The 20,718-nt window shown below is 40.8% G+C and overlaps 1 protein-coding gene across 2 annotated transcripts; it reads right to left on the bottom strand.

The window, feature by feature from the left end:
- Window positions 1-1,885: 1,885 nt before the first annotated feature.
- Window positions 1,886-20,336, bottom strand: LOC121377594 (gamma-aminobutyric acid receptor subunit rho-2-like). Of its 2 annotated transcripts, XM_041505657.1 has the most exons (8): window positions 20,039-20,336; window positions 13,945-14,067; window positions 10,156-10,344; window positions 7,713-7,970; window positions 6,939-7,094; window positions 5,194-5,373; window positions 3,136-3,183; window positions 1,886-2,385 (listed from the first exon to the last, which is right to left on the bottom strand). In XM_041505657.1, the coding sequence occupies exons 1-8, from the start codon at window positions 20,159-20,161 to the stop codon at window positions 2,296-2,298; spliced, it is 1,167 nt and encodes a 388-aa protein (XP_041361591.1). In that variant the 5' UTR covers window positions 20,162-20,336; the 3' UTR covers window positions 1,886-2,295. The 2 variants fall into 2 exon arrangements, with proteins under 2 accessions (XP_041361591.1, XP_041361598.1); XM_041505664.1 differs by lacking the exon at window positions 10,156-10,344.
- Between the last annotated feature and the right edge of the window lie 382 nt (window positions 20,337-20,718).

Here is a 20,718-nt window from a genome sequence, read left to right as displayed (position 1 = left end):
CAAGCATTTTTGTATGACTTAATCTGTTATACATGTATATGAAATCATTTATGGCAAGACTGGTATCAGACTTCACTTAGGAAAGAAAACAAATTTTTGGTATTATAAATGATGAAAAAAGTATACAATCAACATTAAATACATGTATATCTACAGAATGAAATTTATAAAACAAAAATTAAATATAACAGCCATCAAAAATATTTTACAAAAACAATTTGAAATAGAAAAATATGTTATTTTTAAAAACAATGATTATAAATGTTTTTTTAGTTGAAACTTGGACATTGTGGCTAAATCTTTTCAGATAAAACAAAACAAAAAATATAACAAAATCATAACAAAAATAAAATAAAATAAAACAGAATTAGAACTAGATGTTAATTTTTGTTTGTTTTATGTACCCTCAAAGTGCTCAGTGGGAAACATTAAATTTTCTTTCTTTCTTTCTTTAATTTAGTCTCTTTTTTTCCTCTTTTTTTTAATGTTATTTTTGACGGGTTTCTTTTTGTTTTTTGGTTCATCTGCAAGTGTTGTTTTTGTGGACTTTTTTGTGGATTTTTGCTTTTCAATTTGTTTTTAATTGACATTGTTAGACATAAGGAAGTTATTTTTCATATTCTACAAAAATGTTCATACATTACACATTAGAGTACATGTATGTATAACATAAAATGCATGAACAAATAATGTAAAGCAATGATTTAGGTCCCCAGCCTTGACTTTGCTCTTGTTTCTGGGGACAATAAAAAAGAACTGTTGTGTATATGTGTATTAAAATTATGAAGATATCCCTCTGTAATAAATACCATTATTAAAAATTAAAAAGTGTTTTGTGTACGTAATTTCCTTTGCATTACGTGTTGAATTCATCTGTCTCACTGTGGTTCATCTTACACTAGCCTGTGTTGGTAATAATGTTTTAGACTTGTGTTTACACTATGCTTAACTTACTGTACGCTCAGATGTATAGAAGTAGTAGTTACATCGAATATTGTCATTAGGCATATCTAGTACTTTCTTAGGAAAGTCTTGACTTTCATTCATATTCCTCTTTATTTTCATGAATTTGAAATATGATGTCTGTTATGTTCACAATTTCTGGAATTCTCCTTCAGGCTCTGCTCTGGCGCTAATTTCTCAAAACACCGAAGTTTACGTCTGCGACTGGCAGTTATATCGGGCATGCATTTACAAGTGTTTTGGCATCTATTCCACGAAGAAAATTACATTATTACGAAAAAATGGAGCATTTTAAGGACAAAAGAAAATGAAATATGTATATTTCTAACTATATTTGTTGTACTATAACAGTAATAAGAATTGTGGTTTAGTCGTAAATTTACATTTACATGCAAAACTAGACTTGGATGTTTTGTGACATTGGTCTCTGATTCCCCCATTAGTATGATCAACAGCGCTCATGGTATTACATCACCAACCATCCATGTCATCTCCAGTGTTTTCAGAAATTCCCCAGCCATGTTGGGGAATAGCTCTTGATGTGCTTCCCCGGGAACGTCTGTAGAGTGAAGAAAGCTGTAGTTCCATGTTGTCATCCTTTGTTTCACACCCAATATTTTCAGACATTTTTCATATCACAGTAGTTTGTGTTATTTGCACCTGCACTCCATAGAGAAGGTATTTGACATGCTCTGCTTCTTAAATATATGAACATTATTTTTTGCTGATCTTCCATAAGAAAAAAAAGTAAGAAAAATGTTTTATTTAACGATGCACTCGACACATTTTATTTACAATTATATGACATATGGTTAAGGACCACACAGATATTGAAAGAGGAAACCCACTGTCGCCACTTCATGAGCTACTCGTTTCGATTAGCAGCAAGGGATCTTTTATATGCACCATCCCACAGACAGGATAGTACATACTATAGCCTTTGATATACCAGTCGTGGTGCTATGGCTGGAACAAGAAATAGCCTAATGGGCCCACCGACGGGGATTGATCCCACACCGACCGCGCATCGAGCAAGCTTCCATGAGATGCGCAGTTGTAGACCTACATCCACATTAAGGCCCTACAATGCAGGTGTTTGGCAGCTTGGCGGAGGGGTTATAGATACGATTGGCCACTTTTTGAACAGACATCAGTGATAATTTAGCCTTTCATCATTGTGAGTTTGGTATCCAGATACTGTACGTTCGTACCGTGAATAATGGTCCAGTTGATGTTGAGTGATTTAGTTCTTGTGGATGTTTTAAAAATATTCACACATAGTCCAAAAGCAAAATATTAGTAATTGGCAGCTTTTTGGACGAGTGTAAATAGTCAATATGGCACAATTGATTGTTTTCGTTTCATAACAGCACCAAGTCGCTTCTTCTTATCTTTCTGAAATTTGATGGCGTTCAGTTTATTCTAGAAAATAAAAAAGGAAAAGGGTAACTAATTTATTAAACATGATGAATAAAGTACACATGCAAAAGTGCAGGATGTACAAATATCCTAGTGACCTTTGAAGGCTTTCAATTTTCACCCGACTGTAAGATTCATATTTCAATATTCATTTGTTTTTTTATTGTTCTGCCGTCATTAGTTTTCGTTTTTTTGTTTGGTTTTGCATGTGGGAAAAACCGAAAAGCATATGACTTAAATGTAACTACATTATTTCACAATGGTGACAACTATATGCATGTACTTAATATGTAAGCAGAGTTGATTCCAGGTATACCAGTACATGTTACTGATAGCAAACAAATCGGGTTTCTTTCTGTCTTTCAGTCAAACACAATATGCAAATATTGTGTGTGTGTGTGTGTGTATGTGTGTGTGTGTGTGTGTGTGTGTGTGGTCCACCTCCAATGCTTACAGTGATGCATTAATGTTGTATTTGCGGACGTTAATGCTTGTTTTACTGTTAGAAATTGTCGAATATTTACGAGAGATGATTTAACTTTAAGTTACATCTTGTTCATTTCATTATTTATTTCTGGTATATATGATAATTCACAAATGTTTAAAATCAACCACAGGCAATGAGGGTTGTCGAATAATGAATGAGAACGAGATAGTTGTCGTTAAAGACAAGAACAGTACAACATTCACACCATTTTATACAGTGTCACACAATCATTAAAAATCCATTAAAAATAATAATGTTAAACATACTCTATAAGCTGCTAGCTTCTCTCTGCCATTTTTCCTTTTCTTGTGTCCCTACAACAAATAAATAAATTGCTTTATATAAACCAATTATATGTACATGACTGATCAATCTGATTAAAATTAGCTCTACTGGTCTCACCAGTAGATCTAACAGCATTGCGTGGACTCCCATGTCCAGGTGACATTTCATCTATAAATAACAATTTAAATATCGACCAATTACACCTTGCCTTTTATAACGTTATTCGGGAGCATACAAATTCTAAAAATATCGGTCGAGACTATTTATGCAATAGGCGAACTTGTTAGTCTATTTCAACATTGAAAAAACCCGGGGAAAAGTGCAGTAATAAACTGTGGATTGTATACTAGTATTAACACATTTTATGGCTATACCATCACGGGGTTTTTTGTTTGTTTTTTTTGTCTTGAAACGAATTTTATATAAAATTTTATATTGAAATTAGTTTCCGGCATACTTCGTAATTCACCCGAATCATTTCGTATACCCTCGGCATAATCCCAAATGTTTTCAAATTATTTTCAAATCACTGGCACGATTTTGCAAGTAAGGTTTTGATTGGTCGAATGAAAGGTCAACTGGACATAAGCTCCAACGGGCTGCTGTTAGATCCACGTGTAATAGTGGAGCTAATTAGATTGATGACCGATATTCCAGTGGTGGTTCATTTGTAATAGATAGTTAGGTCGCCGGAGTCATCAAGGGTGACGTATTTTCTTAACTTGATGTTATCCAAAATCCAAAATTTACCCCGACGCCATATAACCGTAAATAAAATATGTTGAGTGTGTCGTTAAAGGGACATTCCTGAGTTTGCTGCAATTTTTAAGATGTTATCGACTAACCGAGACTTTTTACGATTGTAATTAAATATCAAATATATTTTTCTGCATAAAATATTAGTTGCTGTATATTAAACATGTTTCTGGTCGTTCTAATATTTATACTAGGTTAAATTTCATTTTATTTTCTAAAATAAAAAAACTTCGTACGTACGAAATTATTTGAAGACAAAATCCAGTTTGGGCTTCTTACAAATATTAAGACAACCAGAAACACATTGAATATACAGAAACTGATATTCTAAACAAGAAAATATATTTAATATGTAAGTTTAATCATAGAAATATTTTATTAGTCGGAAACATCTTACAATACAGCAAACTCAGGAATGTTCCTTTAAAACCCGGAACAACCAACCGATGGCAGTGACCAGTCCACCCAGTAAACAACTTTGCCGACACCCTGGGAATCCGACCGAAATACAGGAAATTCACCACAGGAGAAACCATAATGGAAAAAAAATCCCCTCCAAGCCGGATCTTGCCTTCCTACGGCCACCTTCCCTTGTCCTTTAAATAAAAATAGTCCCTTCCTTCCAAAATTGACAGTGATAAGTTTGACAATCTGTAGCAAAGGATTAACAAGTTATTGTTTTAAGGAATTTAGAGGGTATTTGCATTCTACATGGTTGGATCCACTCATTAATTTTATTCGGATCCAGTCAGAATTGAATTTGCATTACGTCATACATATTCATTTATAAACTACGTAATAATGTCTAGTTCAGCATTTGTAGCCATAGCAGTTGGCATAGTGCATCATTATTTCCTATAATTTCGCGCCTATACCGCTAGACCATGCATCCGTCATCAAATGAAAGTATATTTTAAACTTTACAAACTAATACCGGAATCGATTTATATGAATTAAACCGAAAACAATCGATTACCACATCAGAATATGTCACGCGGTCGTGACTGACGAATTATTTGATTGGTTGTTACTGTTGTTTGTTATAAAGAATTATTTGATTGGCTATCCAGAGACCGGGCCCGGGACAGACATGTTCGAAACTCTAGTGGCATATGAGCATGTAAATAAATATTGGTAATGGTAATAGATCCAAAGATTTACCTATTTTAAGCTACTTTATGCATTCTGCCTTCAGACAGTCTTAGATTCTTGTATGACTTATGAACAAACGATAAATCATACTTTTTTATGTTTAAGTAATGTGTAAAAATACAAAAACCTACCCGTCCTATAATCATCACCAAAAATGTAATTTGCGTTAGTACAAATATAAAGACGAAGATGAGCAGTAGCCACAGGTCGAATTGTTGCGACAGACTGACGTCGTCGCCGAGGAGTGGCACTATTCCGTGCCAGATGCAGACCACGAACAAAAACACCATGGAACAGATGATATACTTGTCCTGGAACAAAGAACAAAGACACCATGGAACAGATGATATACTTGTCCTGGGACAAAGAACAAAGACACCATGGAACAGACGATATACTTGTCCTGGAACAAAGACACCATGGAATAAGTGATATACTTGTCTTGGAGCAAAGAACAAAGACACCATGGAACAGATGATATACTTGTCCTGGAGCAAAGAACAAAGATATCATGGAACTGATGATATGCTTGTCCTGGAGCAAAGAACAAAGATATCATGGAACAGATGATATGCTTGTCCTGGAGCAAAGAACAAAGATATCATGGAACAGATGATATGCTTGTCCTGGAGCAAAGAACAAAGACCTCATGGAACAGATGATATATTTGTCCTGGGACAAAGAACAAAGACAACATGGAACAGATGATATACTTGTTCTGGAACAAAGAACAAAGACACCATGGGGCAGATGATATACTTGTCCTGGAACAAAGAACAAAGACACCATGGGGCAGATGATATACTTGTCCTGGAACAATGAACAAAGACACCATGGAACAGACGATATACTTGTCCTGGAACAAAGAACAAAGACACTATGGAGCAGACAATATACTTGTCCTAGAACAAAGAACAAAAACACGATGGAGCAGACGATATACTTGTCCTGGGACAAAGAACAAAAACACCATGGAACAGACGATATACTTGTCCTGGAACAAAGAACAGACACTATGGAGCAGATGATATACATGTCCTAGAACAAAAAACAAAAACACCATGGAGCAGACGATATACTTGTCCTGGGACAAAGAACAAAAACACCATGGAGCAGACGATATACTTGTCCTGGGACAAAGAACAAAAACACCATGGAGCAGACGATTTACTTGTCCTGGAGCAAAGAACAAAAACACCATGGAGCAGATGATATACTTGTCCTAGAACATAGAACAAAAATATACAAGCAATGTATTGTTACACCACTACCTACCTACTGACATAAATACATACAATATATAGATATTCATACATCAATATAAATATACATACATGCATGCATACATACACACACACACACACACACACACACACACACACACACACACACACCCCTGCGCGTGCTGTAACCTCACCGTGGTGCAGGGGTGTAACATTCTCTTTGAGAATGGCCAATACAGCACAAATTGAAGTTTAGAGTAAAATTCGGTGTCCGTAAAATTCTGTGATATTTGTATTTGTATTTTTGCACAGTTCTTTACACTGTTTTTGTTTAAACCTTGAATTTTTATGTTGATGTTGATCATCACTTTATTTATTTGCATTACCATAGTTTGACACCCAATAGCCGATGTATTTTTCGTGCTGGGGTGTCGTTAAACATTCATTCATTCATTCATTCATACACACACACACACACACACACATACTGATGAAAAGAAATAAAGGATCACACTGACCCACCCACCCCCAAAAAAAAAAAATCCGCCTCTGGTGTGTGTGTGTGTGTGTGTGTTTGTGTGTGTGTGTGTGTGTGTGTGTGTGTGTTTAGATAGAGGGAGAGGGAGGTTTTAAAAAAATATTCTATTCTATACCAAATGAGTTAAATATGAAATCTTGGGTAGAGACTTTGTGACGACATATTTGAAGGTCATGCCCGTCAGAATGAGGATGAAGGTCAGTTGAAGTCGTCTGCCTGGGTCGTTGCGATCCACGGCGAATATGGTGAACGACATCGCGGTGATCAGCGCCTGCAGAACGAAATAGTGATCATGAAATAATCCGCAGCAAACTTAGTTTGTTTTGTTTAACAACACCGCTAGATTACATGGATTTATTAATCATCGGCTATTGGATGTCTAACACTTGGTATTTTTTACAGGAAGTGTTGGTGGAAACCAGCTACATTTTTTTTATGAGCACTGACTTTGATATACCAGTAGTGGGGCACTGGTTGGGACGGGAAAACCCCCCACTGAGGTGGTTCGAGCCTGCGATGAAAGCACTTTGATTTAGATCATATTTAAATCATATTTGACCAAAAACATATTACTCGTTCTCACAGAGAGTCTTGAACCATACCACAGCCACAAAACTATACTAGTGACAGCTAGAAACCCCAATGGGTCGACTCAGAGTGGTTACCTGCGGGCTGTTGAACAAGCATAACAGGAAACTCTGCAATGACCTCCCATGAACAGGGCGTTATTAAAAATACCCCCTACCAAAAACACAAAAACAAACTAAAAAAGCATAAATAAATACATTTTAAAACCCCCCCCCCCCCCCCCCCCCCCCCCCCCCCAGTTATTTGGGAAGCAGAGCAGGGTGGGTGTACAAGCATAACAAGCAACTCAACAAAGACATACCATAAACAGGAAGTTATTCCAGAGAAAGAATCCTGATCGTCTGTACGCACAACACCTGAAGAAAATGCCGGCGCGCTTGTAGCTGTCCAGGGAAAACTTGTTGTCGATGGATTTTCGCTCCACCTCCACAAAATCCATCAGTGTCCAGACCTGTGCCTGGGCGAAGCTGTCCTTGTTCAGACTGCTCGCTTCATTCGGGTCTTCCACAAGCTCCACCTGGCTTTCTGGGTGTTCACTGCTAACCAGTACTGACAGGCTCTGAAACAGAACCAAGCGAGTGCTTTAACAACCTCAACCCAGAGAGGTTTAACAACCTCAACCCATAGAGGTTTAACCGCTGTAAGATGTGTACGATCGCTACGTCAATCTCCCTCTATATGTAATGACTAACTGCTATCCTCTGTCCTAAACAGGACCAAAAAAAACTTTGTTTTGTTTAACGACACTACTAGAGCACATTGATTTATTGATCATCGGTTATTGGATGTCAAACATATGGTCATTTTGACAGTCATAGAGAGGAAACCCGCTACATTTTTCCATTAGTAGCAAGGGATCTTTTATATGCACCGTCCAACAGACAGGATAGCACATATCACGGCCTTTGATATACCAGTCGTGGTGCACTGGTTGGAACGAGAAATATCCCAATGGGCCCACCGACGGGGGTCGATCCTAGACCAACCACGCATCAGGCGTGCGCTTTACCACAGGGCTACGTCCCGCCCGTCCTAAACAGGAAGTATTTAGTGTAAATCTGAACAACAAAACAGTTATCAAAACCATATCTCTGCACAATGAAGAGTCGAATGGGTATTTGGCATAATAGTGATTGCTTCCATCAATCTCTGTCTATTGCCTCGTCTATAGAACAGCCACTACTGAAGAGATCCTTTACTGGGTAATACACCGTTCCTGCACACCTCAAGGAGAACTGTCACCTCCATACTGGTTTACTGAATCAAAACTAGTACAGGACAGAGCTGAAGTGAGATAGTTTGCGAAATTACTGACACAAAGATGTTTTGATAGAACATAACATAATACCAAAACAGCTGAAACACCACTGGCGATCAAAATACTAATGAAAAAAGTTTGTTTTGTTTAACGACACCACTAGAATACATTTATTTATTAATCATCGGCTATTGGGTATCAGCCATTTGTTAAATGTTTGACGCTACATGTTTTCCATTAGTAGCATGGGATTTTTTTTATGAACCACCCCATAGACAGTATAGCACATACAACGGCCTTTGATATACCAGTCGTGATGCACCGGCTTCAGCGAGAAAAATGTCTCGCTCCAGCCAGTGCACCACGACTGGTATATCAAAAGCCGTGGTATGTGTTATCCTGGCTGTGGGATGGTGCATATAAAAGATCCCTTGGTGCTAATCGAAAAGAGTAGTCCATGAAGTGGCGACAGCGGGTTTTCTCTCTCAATATCTGTGTGGTCCTTAACCATATGTCCGACGCCATATAACCGAAAATACAATGTGCTGAGTGCGTCGTTAAATAAAACATTTCCTTCATTCAACGAGAAAAAGCTCGCGCATCAAGCGAGCGATTCACCACAGGGCTACGTCCCATTTCAAAATACTAATGAAATGACCATCAAATAATTTTAAAAGTCCTTTAAGTTTACATACATGTTCTTCGTATATTAGCACAACACCAGTTACCTTGGTACGGAGAGTTTCAAATTTGTAATGGTCTTGATGAACGATTCAGGATTCTACATGTGCTGTTAAGTGTTAAAAAACGTATCTAAGCTATTTTAGCTTCGTTTCCTACGCACGTAAAATACATATTTGTATAATAAAACACATGTAGCGAATATTTATTAAATACGGCTATAGTGTTATACATTAACATGTTTGAAAATATTGTATATATGGTTAATATATCTAGCAAGCAAATGGCTTAAATTTATTCAGAGGATCGTAAACAATTCAACTGTAAAATCAGCCAAGCTATGATATTTACCATTCCTTGCGTTATTAAAGAAAATATTACATAATGAAAATATATCTGTATTCTTATTGGTCAAAAACCAGTCGCATGACCTTCCCTAAATAGTGATATTGCCCTGAGACGGTCCCACCGGTCCATCAAAAGTGATATTGCCCTGACCAATGAAAATAAAGATTAGACAAAATTCTATCCAATTAATGAGTAGGTAACGTAATGCAACGTCAACTGCTAATTCTAATGTAAACAAGCACAAACCAATGCAAATACAGATATATTTTCATTATGTAATAATTATATATTATTGACCGTCATTGAGGGCAATATCATGTTTTATGGACCGAAGAAATTGATATTGACCGAGGCCAACGACCGAGGTTAATATCAATTTCTTCGGTTCATAAAACATGATATTGCCCTCAATGACGGTCAGTTATAATTGATAAGTATTCATTTCTAAATTCTATACCTGAACATCAAAAGGGAATTCTTCGAGTTCGAGATTTTCGGCGAAATCTCCGTGAATTCTCCTCTTCTCCACAATGAAGGCATTGTGACAGTGATCGAACTCCAGGCTAGCGCGGACGGATTGTGTCGGGCTGTTTTTGCCGTTTTCAATGTGAAGGTGAGGATTCCAGTACTCCTCCACGTTAACCGTCTTAATATATGGAAACACAAAGACATTTTTTCAAAACTGTCTTACATGAAGAAAGGAAGGAAATGTTTATATTTAACGACGCACTCAACACATTTTATTTACGGTTATATGACATCAGACATATGGTTAAGGACCACACAGATATTGAGATAGGAAACCGGCTATCGCCACTTCATGGGCTACTCTTTTCGATTAGCAGCAAGGGATCTTTTATATGCACCATCCCATAGAACGAGAAATAGCCCAATGGGTCCACCGACGGGGATCGATCCTAGACCGACCGCGCTTTAAGCGAACGCTTTACCACTGGGCTACGTCCCGCTCCCGTCTTACATGAAGATTAAAACATTTACAGTACTGCGAATGTGGACGTGGGTGATAATAATGATCATGATTGGGGCAGAATAGTCGGGCAGTTCTATGAAGAACCAGAACTTTATGCAATAAAAGTTTCAAACTATTTTTTATTGTTTATTTATATTTATGTTCGTGCTTATATCCAATTACGATTCAAGCACGCTGTCCTGGGCACCCACCTCAGCTATCTGGGAAGTCTGTCCAGAACAGTGGGTTAGTGTTTAGTGTCTCTATAGCATTGCCATGTCGGTCTCGAACAATTTTAAAACAAAGCATTTGATATCTTTAAACATTACAGTCTGATAGAGGCGGGAAGTAGCCCAATGGGGGGTGGGGGGGGGGGGGGGGATAAGCTCAGTCCGTTGAGCGCTCGGCTGAGGTGCTTGGGTGACAGGATTGAACCACTTCAGTGGATCCGTTCAACTGATAGGAATTTTTCTCGTTCCAACCAGTATACCACAATTGGTCAAAGGTCGGGGTATGTACTTTTCTGGCTGTGGGAAAGTGCATATAAAAGATCCCTTTCTGCTGACGGAAAAATGAAGCTGCTTTTCTCTGATGATTACGAGTTATAATTACCAAATGTTTGACATCCAATATCAGATGATTGACTAATAGATGTGCTATAGTGATGTCGTTGAACAAAACAAACTCCTTTTCTTTCCCAGCCCAATCGTAAAGCGCTCGCTTGATGAGCGGTCGAGCCTGTCTGTGGCATGGTTCTGTCCCAGAACAAGACACTGGCTATTCAGAGACCCGGGACGGACATGCTCGAAACTCTAGCGGTATATGAGCATGTAAAAATTATTCGCACTCGCACTGTGGCATGGTGCATATAAAAGATCCCTTGCCACAAATGAACAAATGAGCGGGTTTCCTCTCTAAGACTTATACGTCAGCATTACCAAATGTTTGACATCCAATAGTTCTGGTGGTGTCGTTAAACAAAACAAACTTTAACTTTTACAAAACATAAATACTATATAACTATAATAATTAGTTGACAGAAGAAGATGTATAGAATTCTACTGAATATATTAGAATATAAATCTTAGTTTTATATTTATTATATAATATATACTATTAAATTATATAAAAATATTAGGAAATAAATATACGATTAATTAAGCTTCTAGGTATTAAGAAGCTAAAACAAAATACAAAAACACATTCGAACATACTTTACATTCCGTAATAAAATAATTAGGTAGAAGAATGGGACACAAACAAATATTGTTTTTTTGGGGTTTTGGGGTTTTTTTTTAAGGATATGTTAGAACTAGAAGACTACATTCGTGCCCGTTAGATACAATTCATTTTAGAACTAATTATAAATACGTTTTGGAACAACACATTGTAAGATAAATGATACTAACGGCTACTCATGAAATTATATTTTCTGTTAATATCCCTCACAAACCTTGCGACACTCTCCGTCAAGTCTGGGTTCGCGCCACCTGGCCTGCAGGAAGATATACAATGATAAACACTGTCTAATGTTCACAAACCTTGAGACACTCTCCGTCAAGTCTGGATTAGCGCCATCTGGCCTGCAGGAAGATACACAATCGTACAAACCTTGCGACGCACGCCGTCAAGTCTGGGTTCGCGCCACCTGGCCTGCGGGAAGATATACAATAGTGAACATTGTCTAATGTTCACAAACCTTGAGACACACGCCGTCAAGTCTGGGTTCGCGCCACCTGGCCTGCAGGAAGATATACAATGGTGAACATTGTCTAATGTTCACAAACCTTGCGACACACGCCGTCAAGTCTGGGTTCGCGCCACCTGGCCTGCAGGAAGATACACAATCGTACAAACCTTGAGTCACACGCCGTCAAGTCTGGGTTCGCGCCACCTGGCCTGCAGGAAGATACACAATCGTACAAACCTTGAGTCACACGCCGTCAAGTCTGGGTTCGCGCCACCTGGCCTGCAGGAAGATACACAATCGTACAAACCTTGAATCACACGCCGTCAAGTCTGGATTCGCGCCACCTGGCCTGCAGGAAGATACACAATCGTACAAACCTTGAGACACACGCCGTCAAGTCTGGGTTCGCACCACCTGGCCAGCAGGAAGATACACAATCGTACAAACCTTGCGACACACGCCGTCAAGTCTGGGTTCGCGCCACCTGGCCTGCAGGAAGATATGCAATGGTACAAACTGTCTAAAGTTCACAAACCTTGAGACACACACCGTCAAGTCTGGGTTAGCGCCACCTGGTCAGCAGGAAGATCCACAATCGTACAAACCTTGCGACACACGCCGTCAAGTCTGGGTTCGCGCCACCTGGCCTGCAGGAAGATACACAATCGTACAAACCTTGAGTCACACGCCGTCGAGTCTGGGTTAGCGCCACCTGGTCTGCAGGAAGATACACAATCGTACAAACCTTGAGACACACACCGTCAAGTCTGGGTTCGCGCCACCTGGCCTGCAGGAAGATATACAATGGTACAAACTGTCTGAAGTTCACAAACCTTGAGACACACACCGTCGAGTCTGGGTTCGCGCCACCTGGCCTGCAGGAAGATATACAATGGTACAAACCTTGAGACACACGCCGTCAAGTCTGGGTTCGCGCCACCTGGCCTGCAGGAAGATATACAATGGTACAAACCTTGAGACACACGCCGTCAAGTCTGGGTTCGCGCCACCTGGCCTGCAGGAAGATACACAATCGTGCAAACCTTGAGACACACACCGTCAAGTCTGGGTTCGCGCCACCTGGCCTGCAGGAAGATATACAATGGTACAAACCTTGAGACACACGCCGTCAAGTCTGGGTTCGCGCCGCCTGGCCTGCAGGAAGATATACAATGGTACAAACCTTGAGACACACGCCGTCAAGTCTGGGTTCGCGCCACCTGGCCTGCAGGAAGATATACAATGGTACAAACCTTGAGACACACGCCGTCAAGTCTAGGTTCGCGCCACCTGGCCTGCAGGAAGATATACAATGGTACAAACTGTCTAATGTTCACAAACCTTGAGACAAACGCCGTCAAGTTTGGGTTCGCGCCACCTGGTCCGTAGGAAGATATACAATGGTACAAACTGTCTAATGTTCACAAACCTTGAGACACACGCCGTCAAGTCTGGGTTCGCGCCGCCTGGCCTGCAGGAAGATACACACTCGTACAAACCTTGAGACACACACCGTCAAGTCTGGGTTAGCGCCACTTGGCCTGCAGGAAGATATACAATGATAAACATGTCTAATGTTCACAAACCTTGAGACACACACCGTCAAGTCTGGGTTCGCGCCACTTGGCCTGCAGGAAGAGGTCTGAACGAAACTGCTCCTTCACCGTGTCGATCTCTTCAATTTTCAGAAATACTATTCGCAGCCAAACCTAGTAAGACAATTCAGATGGAAGTTTTGCTCATTAAGTACTCAGCAATATAGCCGTTCGTACATCATTTATGGATATAAACCTTTCAGCAAATACGTAAAACGCAAATTCCATTAGTGTGAGATATCATTTATGGATAAAAACCTTTCAGCAAATACGTAAAACGCAAATTCCATTAGTGTGAGATATCATTTATGGATAAAAACCTTTCAGCAAATACGTAAAACGCAAATTCCATTAGTGTGAGATATCATTTATGGATATAAACTTTTCAACAAATACGTAAAAGGCAAATTCCATTTGTCCGAGATAGCGTTTATGGATATACACTTTTCAGCAAATACTTAAAACGCAAATTCCATTTGCCCGAGATAGCGTTTATAGATACAGTCAACTCTCGTTATTACGGTATCCATTACAACGGAATATTCGGGTACCGGCACACTTTTACTGGGAACCAACGTGTTTCAGTTTTAATCTGATCATTGTAACGGAATATTCGAGTTCCGGCACCGGCAGTCATTTACGGTGAAAAAAACATGTCTATTTCATGTATTGTTCGATCTTTACAACGGTGCAAAGAATCACTGAACACATCTTAAGCATATTATGTCATCCTAAGTAGGAAGAGTGGTTCGACAATTAGCCGTAACCTTTCAGCGACATTTTGATGTGCAGACGACAACTGGCTTACACCGGATTAGCTATGGTTGATTGCACAGAACTGCGACCACAAGCGGTGTTGTTCAAACGTGCATTGGTTTTGGGTAGGGATGCAATAAAAACATGCCTGAGTTGAGTTAGTCATGTCACTGCTTATTAAAAAAATAGTATTTATTGTAGGCCTAGTAAGTTATTACATATTACAGTATTACGTGTTCTAAATTTTTAAAGCTAGCAATGTGAACGAATTAGCTGAGGGAGATAACTCTTCACGAAATCGTTATACCGGCAAACTCTTTATAACGGCAATATAAGCATATGACAAACATGACCGTTATAACGAGAGTTGACTGTATACACTTTTCAGCAAATACTTAAAACGCAAATTCCATTTGTCCGAGATAGCGTTTATAGATATACACTTTTCAGTGGGGCGGGGCGTAACTCAGTGGTACAGCGATCGCTCCATGCGCGGTCGGTCCACGTAGTGTGGATTACGTATAAATATTCACACACAAATAACGTATTGTGGACCACAGGTGTTCGCAGGGCTGTACCCTGATCAAAATCCTAGTAGGGGTACTACGTTTTAAAAACACATGAAACACCATACAAATTAAACCCTAAGATGTGTATGCTATTTTCTGGAGTAAAAAAAAAGGGTGAGATTCTCGGGGGGGGGGGCAATGAAACAATGTTAATGTCATATTCACCGAAAACTCGGGCAACTTCGTTTCAGAAACACCAGGATCTGAACAGATGAAGCCCTCTTAAGGGCCCCTATGGGCAACTTAGGGAGACACGTGAACAACACCAACTAGGTCCACTTATGCCTCGTTCACATATGATGCTGCCTCCGCACGGTTCTGCGGTCTGCGGTTTGAAGATGGGATTTTTACAAAACGTACGGCTTTGCGGGCTGCGGAAGCAGTGTTCACAAATGTTGCGGGGTCCGCACAGCAATCGTAAAAGTCATGAAATCAAAATGCGTGGGGAGACCGCAAGGTGCTAGTTAACAAACCGCGAGGCGCCCTCACGGCGACCGCAAGGCAATCACAAGGCCATCTTGACGATCTGGCTAGTGTCATAGCAGGCAATATATACTTTTTTTTAAGCGGCCACCACATATCGGTCGCGGCGCCCGCGCGACTCCTAAAACAGGCCAAAAAGGGCATTTTCGCGAAGCGTCCGGGCGGACGCTGCCCGATTTCTACGGGCTCCGCTGCAATTTTTAGGGGTCGCCCGAACCCCGCGGGCGTGAAAACCTGACTTCCAAATCTGCGATTTTCCAAGCGTAATTTTAGGTCGTGGCAATCCCGTATATACGGTGCTAGGGCCCCGCCCGGCGGCCTGCCGGAAACCGACCGGTGATCTGGCGGCCGCCTGAAGATTTTGACGAAAATTATTGGAACAAAAATCCGCCGGGCCCCTCACGGCCACCCTACGATAGCCTCACGGCCCCCTCACGGATCCCGGGCGATTTGTACAACATCGGCCGGGCGCCCTGCTAGTCCCGACCGGCCTCCCCGACGGCTTCTAAACGGCCCCCACAACTTTATATATATTACTCAAAAGAATTTAAGGGTCAGACGATATTTTCTACATTATTTTGTGAATGTCAATTATATTAGCTAAACCATAATGTCACGCATGGTATTGTTCCATTTTGACGAAAGTGGGTCTAAGCAACCCATAAATGAATTAAAATCCACTGTCATTGACACTGTCGACTAGTTCTAATGGCGAAAACATGCTTACATTTGCACGTAAATTAGGGCGAAAGTGAAAGGTCTGCTAAGTGCCCATAACTTGCTTTTTCACAAAGCGCTTCATTTGCACGCTTTGCATGTGTATTCCATGTTCCCAATGCTGAATTTCCGTATAATTGGAGCTTGCGTTCGTGTACGGTGCACACTCCAAATTCGACAATGGTACGACGTCAACTGACTATCGAAGATCGAGGAAGGGCTATTGCTTGGCTTCAGGGGCAATACGCAAAGAAATGTTGCTCTGAGACTTGGTGTCAGTCAGTGTCGTTGGCCGACTGTCGCAACGGTACCAAGCAACGAATTCTGTTCGCTCATCCACGTTCGGGAAGACCCCGAAGCACTACAAATAGACGAGGACCGTTACATCACCAATATGGCTCTACGTCAACGCACAACCACTGCACGCCGATTACGTGACAATCTGCGGACTGCGACTGGAACTCGAGTGTCTGATCAAACCATACGCAATCGTCTGAGAGACAATAATCTACGCTGCCGTCGCCAGGCTGTTCGACCACCACTCCTACCACGTCACATAACGGCCAGACGTCACTGGTGCACACTTCATCTGCGGTGGCAATGTGTTCAGTGGGGTCGAGTTATGTTCACTGATGAGTCCAGGTTTAGTCTCCAGTTCAACGACGGTCGGGTTCGTGTCTACAGACGTCCTGGGGGGCGCTTCGCTGACGTTAACGTTAGACAACGTCACCGGTTCGGTGGTGGCAGCGTCATGGTGTGGGGCGGCATCTCTATCCACCACAGGCAGAGTGGCAGGCCATTCCCCAAGAGTTCTTCAGACGTCTGATCAACAGCATGAGGCAACGATGTGTCGAGTGTATTCGCGCCAGGGGTGGATTCACACACTATTAAACGAATGTTCTAATGTGTAAAATCCATATTTGACAACCTTCAACTTTGACAGCATGTCATGTGACTTTCTTGTATACAGTGACGTTTATTTGTGGTTTTTTGTAAATATGGAACAATAAATTAAATTTTTGGTGTAGTTTACATCATCAATCTAATACACTCTGAAACTTATTTGGTTATAAATTTTTGACCCTTAAATTCTTTTGAGTAGTATACAACGCATCTATATATACTCTAGGTGCGGAGGCCGGGGGGAAGCCCGACATCAATCGCCAGTCGCCCGGCCGGGCTCCGCCAGGACGCCTACCGACCTGTTCTTTGATCAGCCGGTGCCCGCCAGATTATCTAGCGGCGTCCGGCCGACTTCCTGGCGGCCGCACTGTCTCCACTGCGATCCAATGTTCAAAAGGGGACCGCCCGGGCCCTGTCTAATATGTGAGGACACACGTCGCAGACATGAAATTCGCCCGATTCATCCACGGGCTCTAAATCCCCCGGCGACTCCTGCGATTAGAAAAATCGCGCGGACGCCGGCTGATATATGAGGGTCCCTTTAGAAAGATGATCGCACTGCGGCGGCCAACTCTAACTCTCGGCAGCCCTAAACTCTCGATATTTACGAGGTGATTCACGGCCACCGTACAGTGACCTTGCGATACTACATGCGGCGAGGTTGCGGCCTACGGCCTTGCGATTTCCGAAAAAAAAATTAATGTCAAATTAAAAAAAATCGTAAGCCCCTGCGACAAACAAAAAACCTTGAGATCGCCTCACGGCTACCGTATTCTACCGTGCGGCCACCGCACGATTATGGCAATTTTGGAGACTTACGGCTGCCGCCAACACGCCTACAAATTTCCAAAACTATATGTAGCTCCTTTTTTTTACACTTCGGTGGCACCGTTCAAAATTGCGCCTTTTTTCCTTCACAAAAGTGCGCACTCTTTCTCTTTGGCTTAATCCTACGGGACTTTCCAAATCACATAGCACCATACCACCCTCTGCCTGTTACCGGCAACGGTCGGATTGCTGGTGCTCCCTTGCACCTGCCAGTGCAGGCGGTCCCTCCTTCACCCACCCCAACCCTTTCCTGTCCTGGACGGAGGAGCCGGCTGAGGCCAGTACCTGTGCCCAGGACAGACGTGCGCTACAACAGCTCGCTCTGAATGTGCACGTTAAATTCTCTGACCTGACCTGACCTGCCGAAGCGAACACGAGATGTTGTGGGTGATGAGCCAGGGGCATGTCCATATTGACATGTTGATACTAGGCACTGAGGACACGCAATGTTAAGAGCGTGACTTTTGACCAACTACTCCCGCGCTTGCAAGTGGGGGTATTTTAATGTCAGTATATAAAGTGCAAACGAGGCACGGCGGAAGCAAATAGACATTGGGGAGGGAGTACTGACTGAGATCGAGGACGCAAAGCAAAGTTATTAGGCTGTTCGGGCGTATGCTCCTCCATAACATTTTGAAAACCAGATGTCCTAAAATGCAATTTCCTGCATTCTACAAATAAAATACATCTTTGCCTTAAAGGGACATTCCTGAGTTTGCTGAAATGTGTAAGATGTTATCGACTAACAGAAACTTTTTAACGATTGTAATTAAATATCAAATATATTTTCCTGCATCAAATATCAGTGGCTGTATATTAAACATGTTTCTGATCGTTCTAATATTTGTACTGGGTTAAATTTCGTTTTATTTCCTAAAATATATTTTTGTCGTACGTACGAAATAATTTGAAGACGAACTCCAGTTTGGGCTTCTTACAAATATTAAGACGACCAGAAACACATTGAATATATAGACACCGATATTCTAAACCAGAAAATATATTTAATATGTAAATTTAATCGTAGAAATATTTTATTAGTCGGAAACATGATACAATGCAGTAAACTCGGGAATGTCCCTTTAAGATTTACTACTACTAATATTTTTAATTCGGAATTATTATATTTACAAACTCTTTCACTATTATAAAGCAAATATAAAGCAAATATCTGAAAAGTGGGGGTCACATGCCTCCCTTACACCCCCCCCCCCCCCCCCCCCGCTTCCTACGCCAGTGAAAGTAAACTAGTTTGGTAACAGTGTTGGATGGTTTGTTGTTGTTGTTCTTCTTTTAAGATGTCATAAGCATACATATTGTATTATTATTGTTGTACTAATCATCATACAAAAACAAACAACTTACGATTACATGACTATCTGGAAATACGTGGCTAGGACATAAACATAAGCGTACAAGACAGGCGGAGGAGAGGGGGTGGGGGGGGGATTCAGTTGTCCCATGGTGCTGAAGAAAAGTCTCAAACTCTTTAAAAAAACGACAGAGATATTCGAGCAAAATGAACTAGCTCGTAACGTTTTCACCGTGTATTTCCATCATTCTAACCACAATATTAGTTGTAATTCATGTGTAAATGCCGTGTGATTCGTTTACAACCCTATATAACTACTGTATTTCAATGAATGAATGATGAATGAATGATGAATGAATGAATGAATGAATGAATGATGGATGAATGAATGAATGAATGAATGAATGAATGAATGAATGAATGAATTAATGAATGAATGATGAATTAATGAATGAAAGAAGGAATGAACGTTGGCTAATTTGGATTGTGGTGGTTGCCCTAAAAGTCTAATTTGTACCGTTCTTCTGGTGTCGCCTTTCTCTCCGTGTGTGGGTACACGAGCCTTCTCTTCCGTCGACTCAGCCGACACATTGTGACGACATCGAAACACGCACGTCTTTCGGACTTCATCGTCCTCCATTGTCACCGGAATTGTCAAATATTCCGTACACAATAGCGTCTGTTGTTAGAAACACAAGGAGTAGTTTTAAAAAAAGTATAAACTGTATAACTTTTTTTCTTTAAACCAAACAAACCATAACATACACGCTGTTCCTGGCGTGCTATGAAACGGGCGTTATTTTTAAGCACCAAGACCTAATTATCATACCCGTTAAACAACCTGTCACATGCCTTTAGACCCCGTGCTTAAACCTCCGCTAAATATAAGTACATTGTTTCAAATATTATGCGTCCATCCATCCATAACAGACCCGTGTTACTGTGTGTGTTTGATTAGGTCTGTGTGTTTTGGCTGCCAGACGATTGTGCATTAACTACCCGGTAGCGCGCTAGTCTTAACATTAATACTCTTACCAGGTAGACTGCATACCAAAACTTATTGGACTATACCGCGATATGGTTGCCCTTGTCAACTGATCCATGGCACGGATTACAGTTTATGAGAGTTATTGATTCAATCGACTGGTATAACAGGTTCATTACACATATGCACAGCCTGAGTCATGATTTATTACA

Source organism: Gigantopelta aegis, chromosome 2 (assembly GCF_016097555.1).
Source record: "Gigantopelta aegis isolate Gae_Host chromosome 2, Gae_host_genome, whole genome shotgun sequence".
In the NCBI taxonomy this organism is placed as follows: Eukaryota; Metazoa; Mollusca; class Gastropoda; order Neomphalida; family Peltospiridae; genus Gigantopelta; species Gigantopelta aegis.
Note: the sequence above shows the minus strand (reverse complement) of the source record. Positions and strands in the feature narration are given on the sequence as shown.

Coding starts and splice junctions, on each gene's coding strand:
- LOC121377594 (XM_041505657.1), bottom strand. CDS start 20,161: ATGGAGGACGATGAAGTCCGAAAGACGTGCGTGTTTCGATGTCGTCAC. Junction 14,068..20,038: donor AAGGCGACACCAGAAGAACG/GTACAAATTAGA, acceptor TTGTCTTACTAG/GTTTGGCTGCGAATAGTATT. Junction 5,374..6,938: donor TTTCATATTTAACTCATTTG/GTATAGAATAGA, acceptor TCTTTGTTCCAG/GACAAGTATATCATCTGTTC.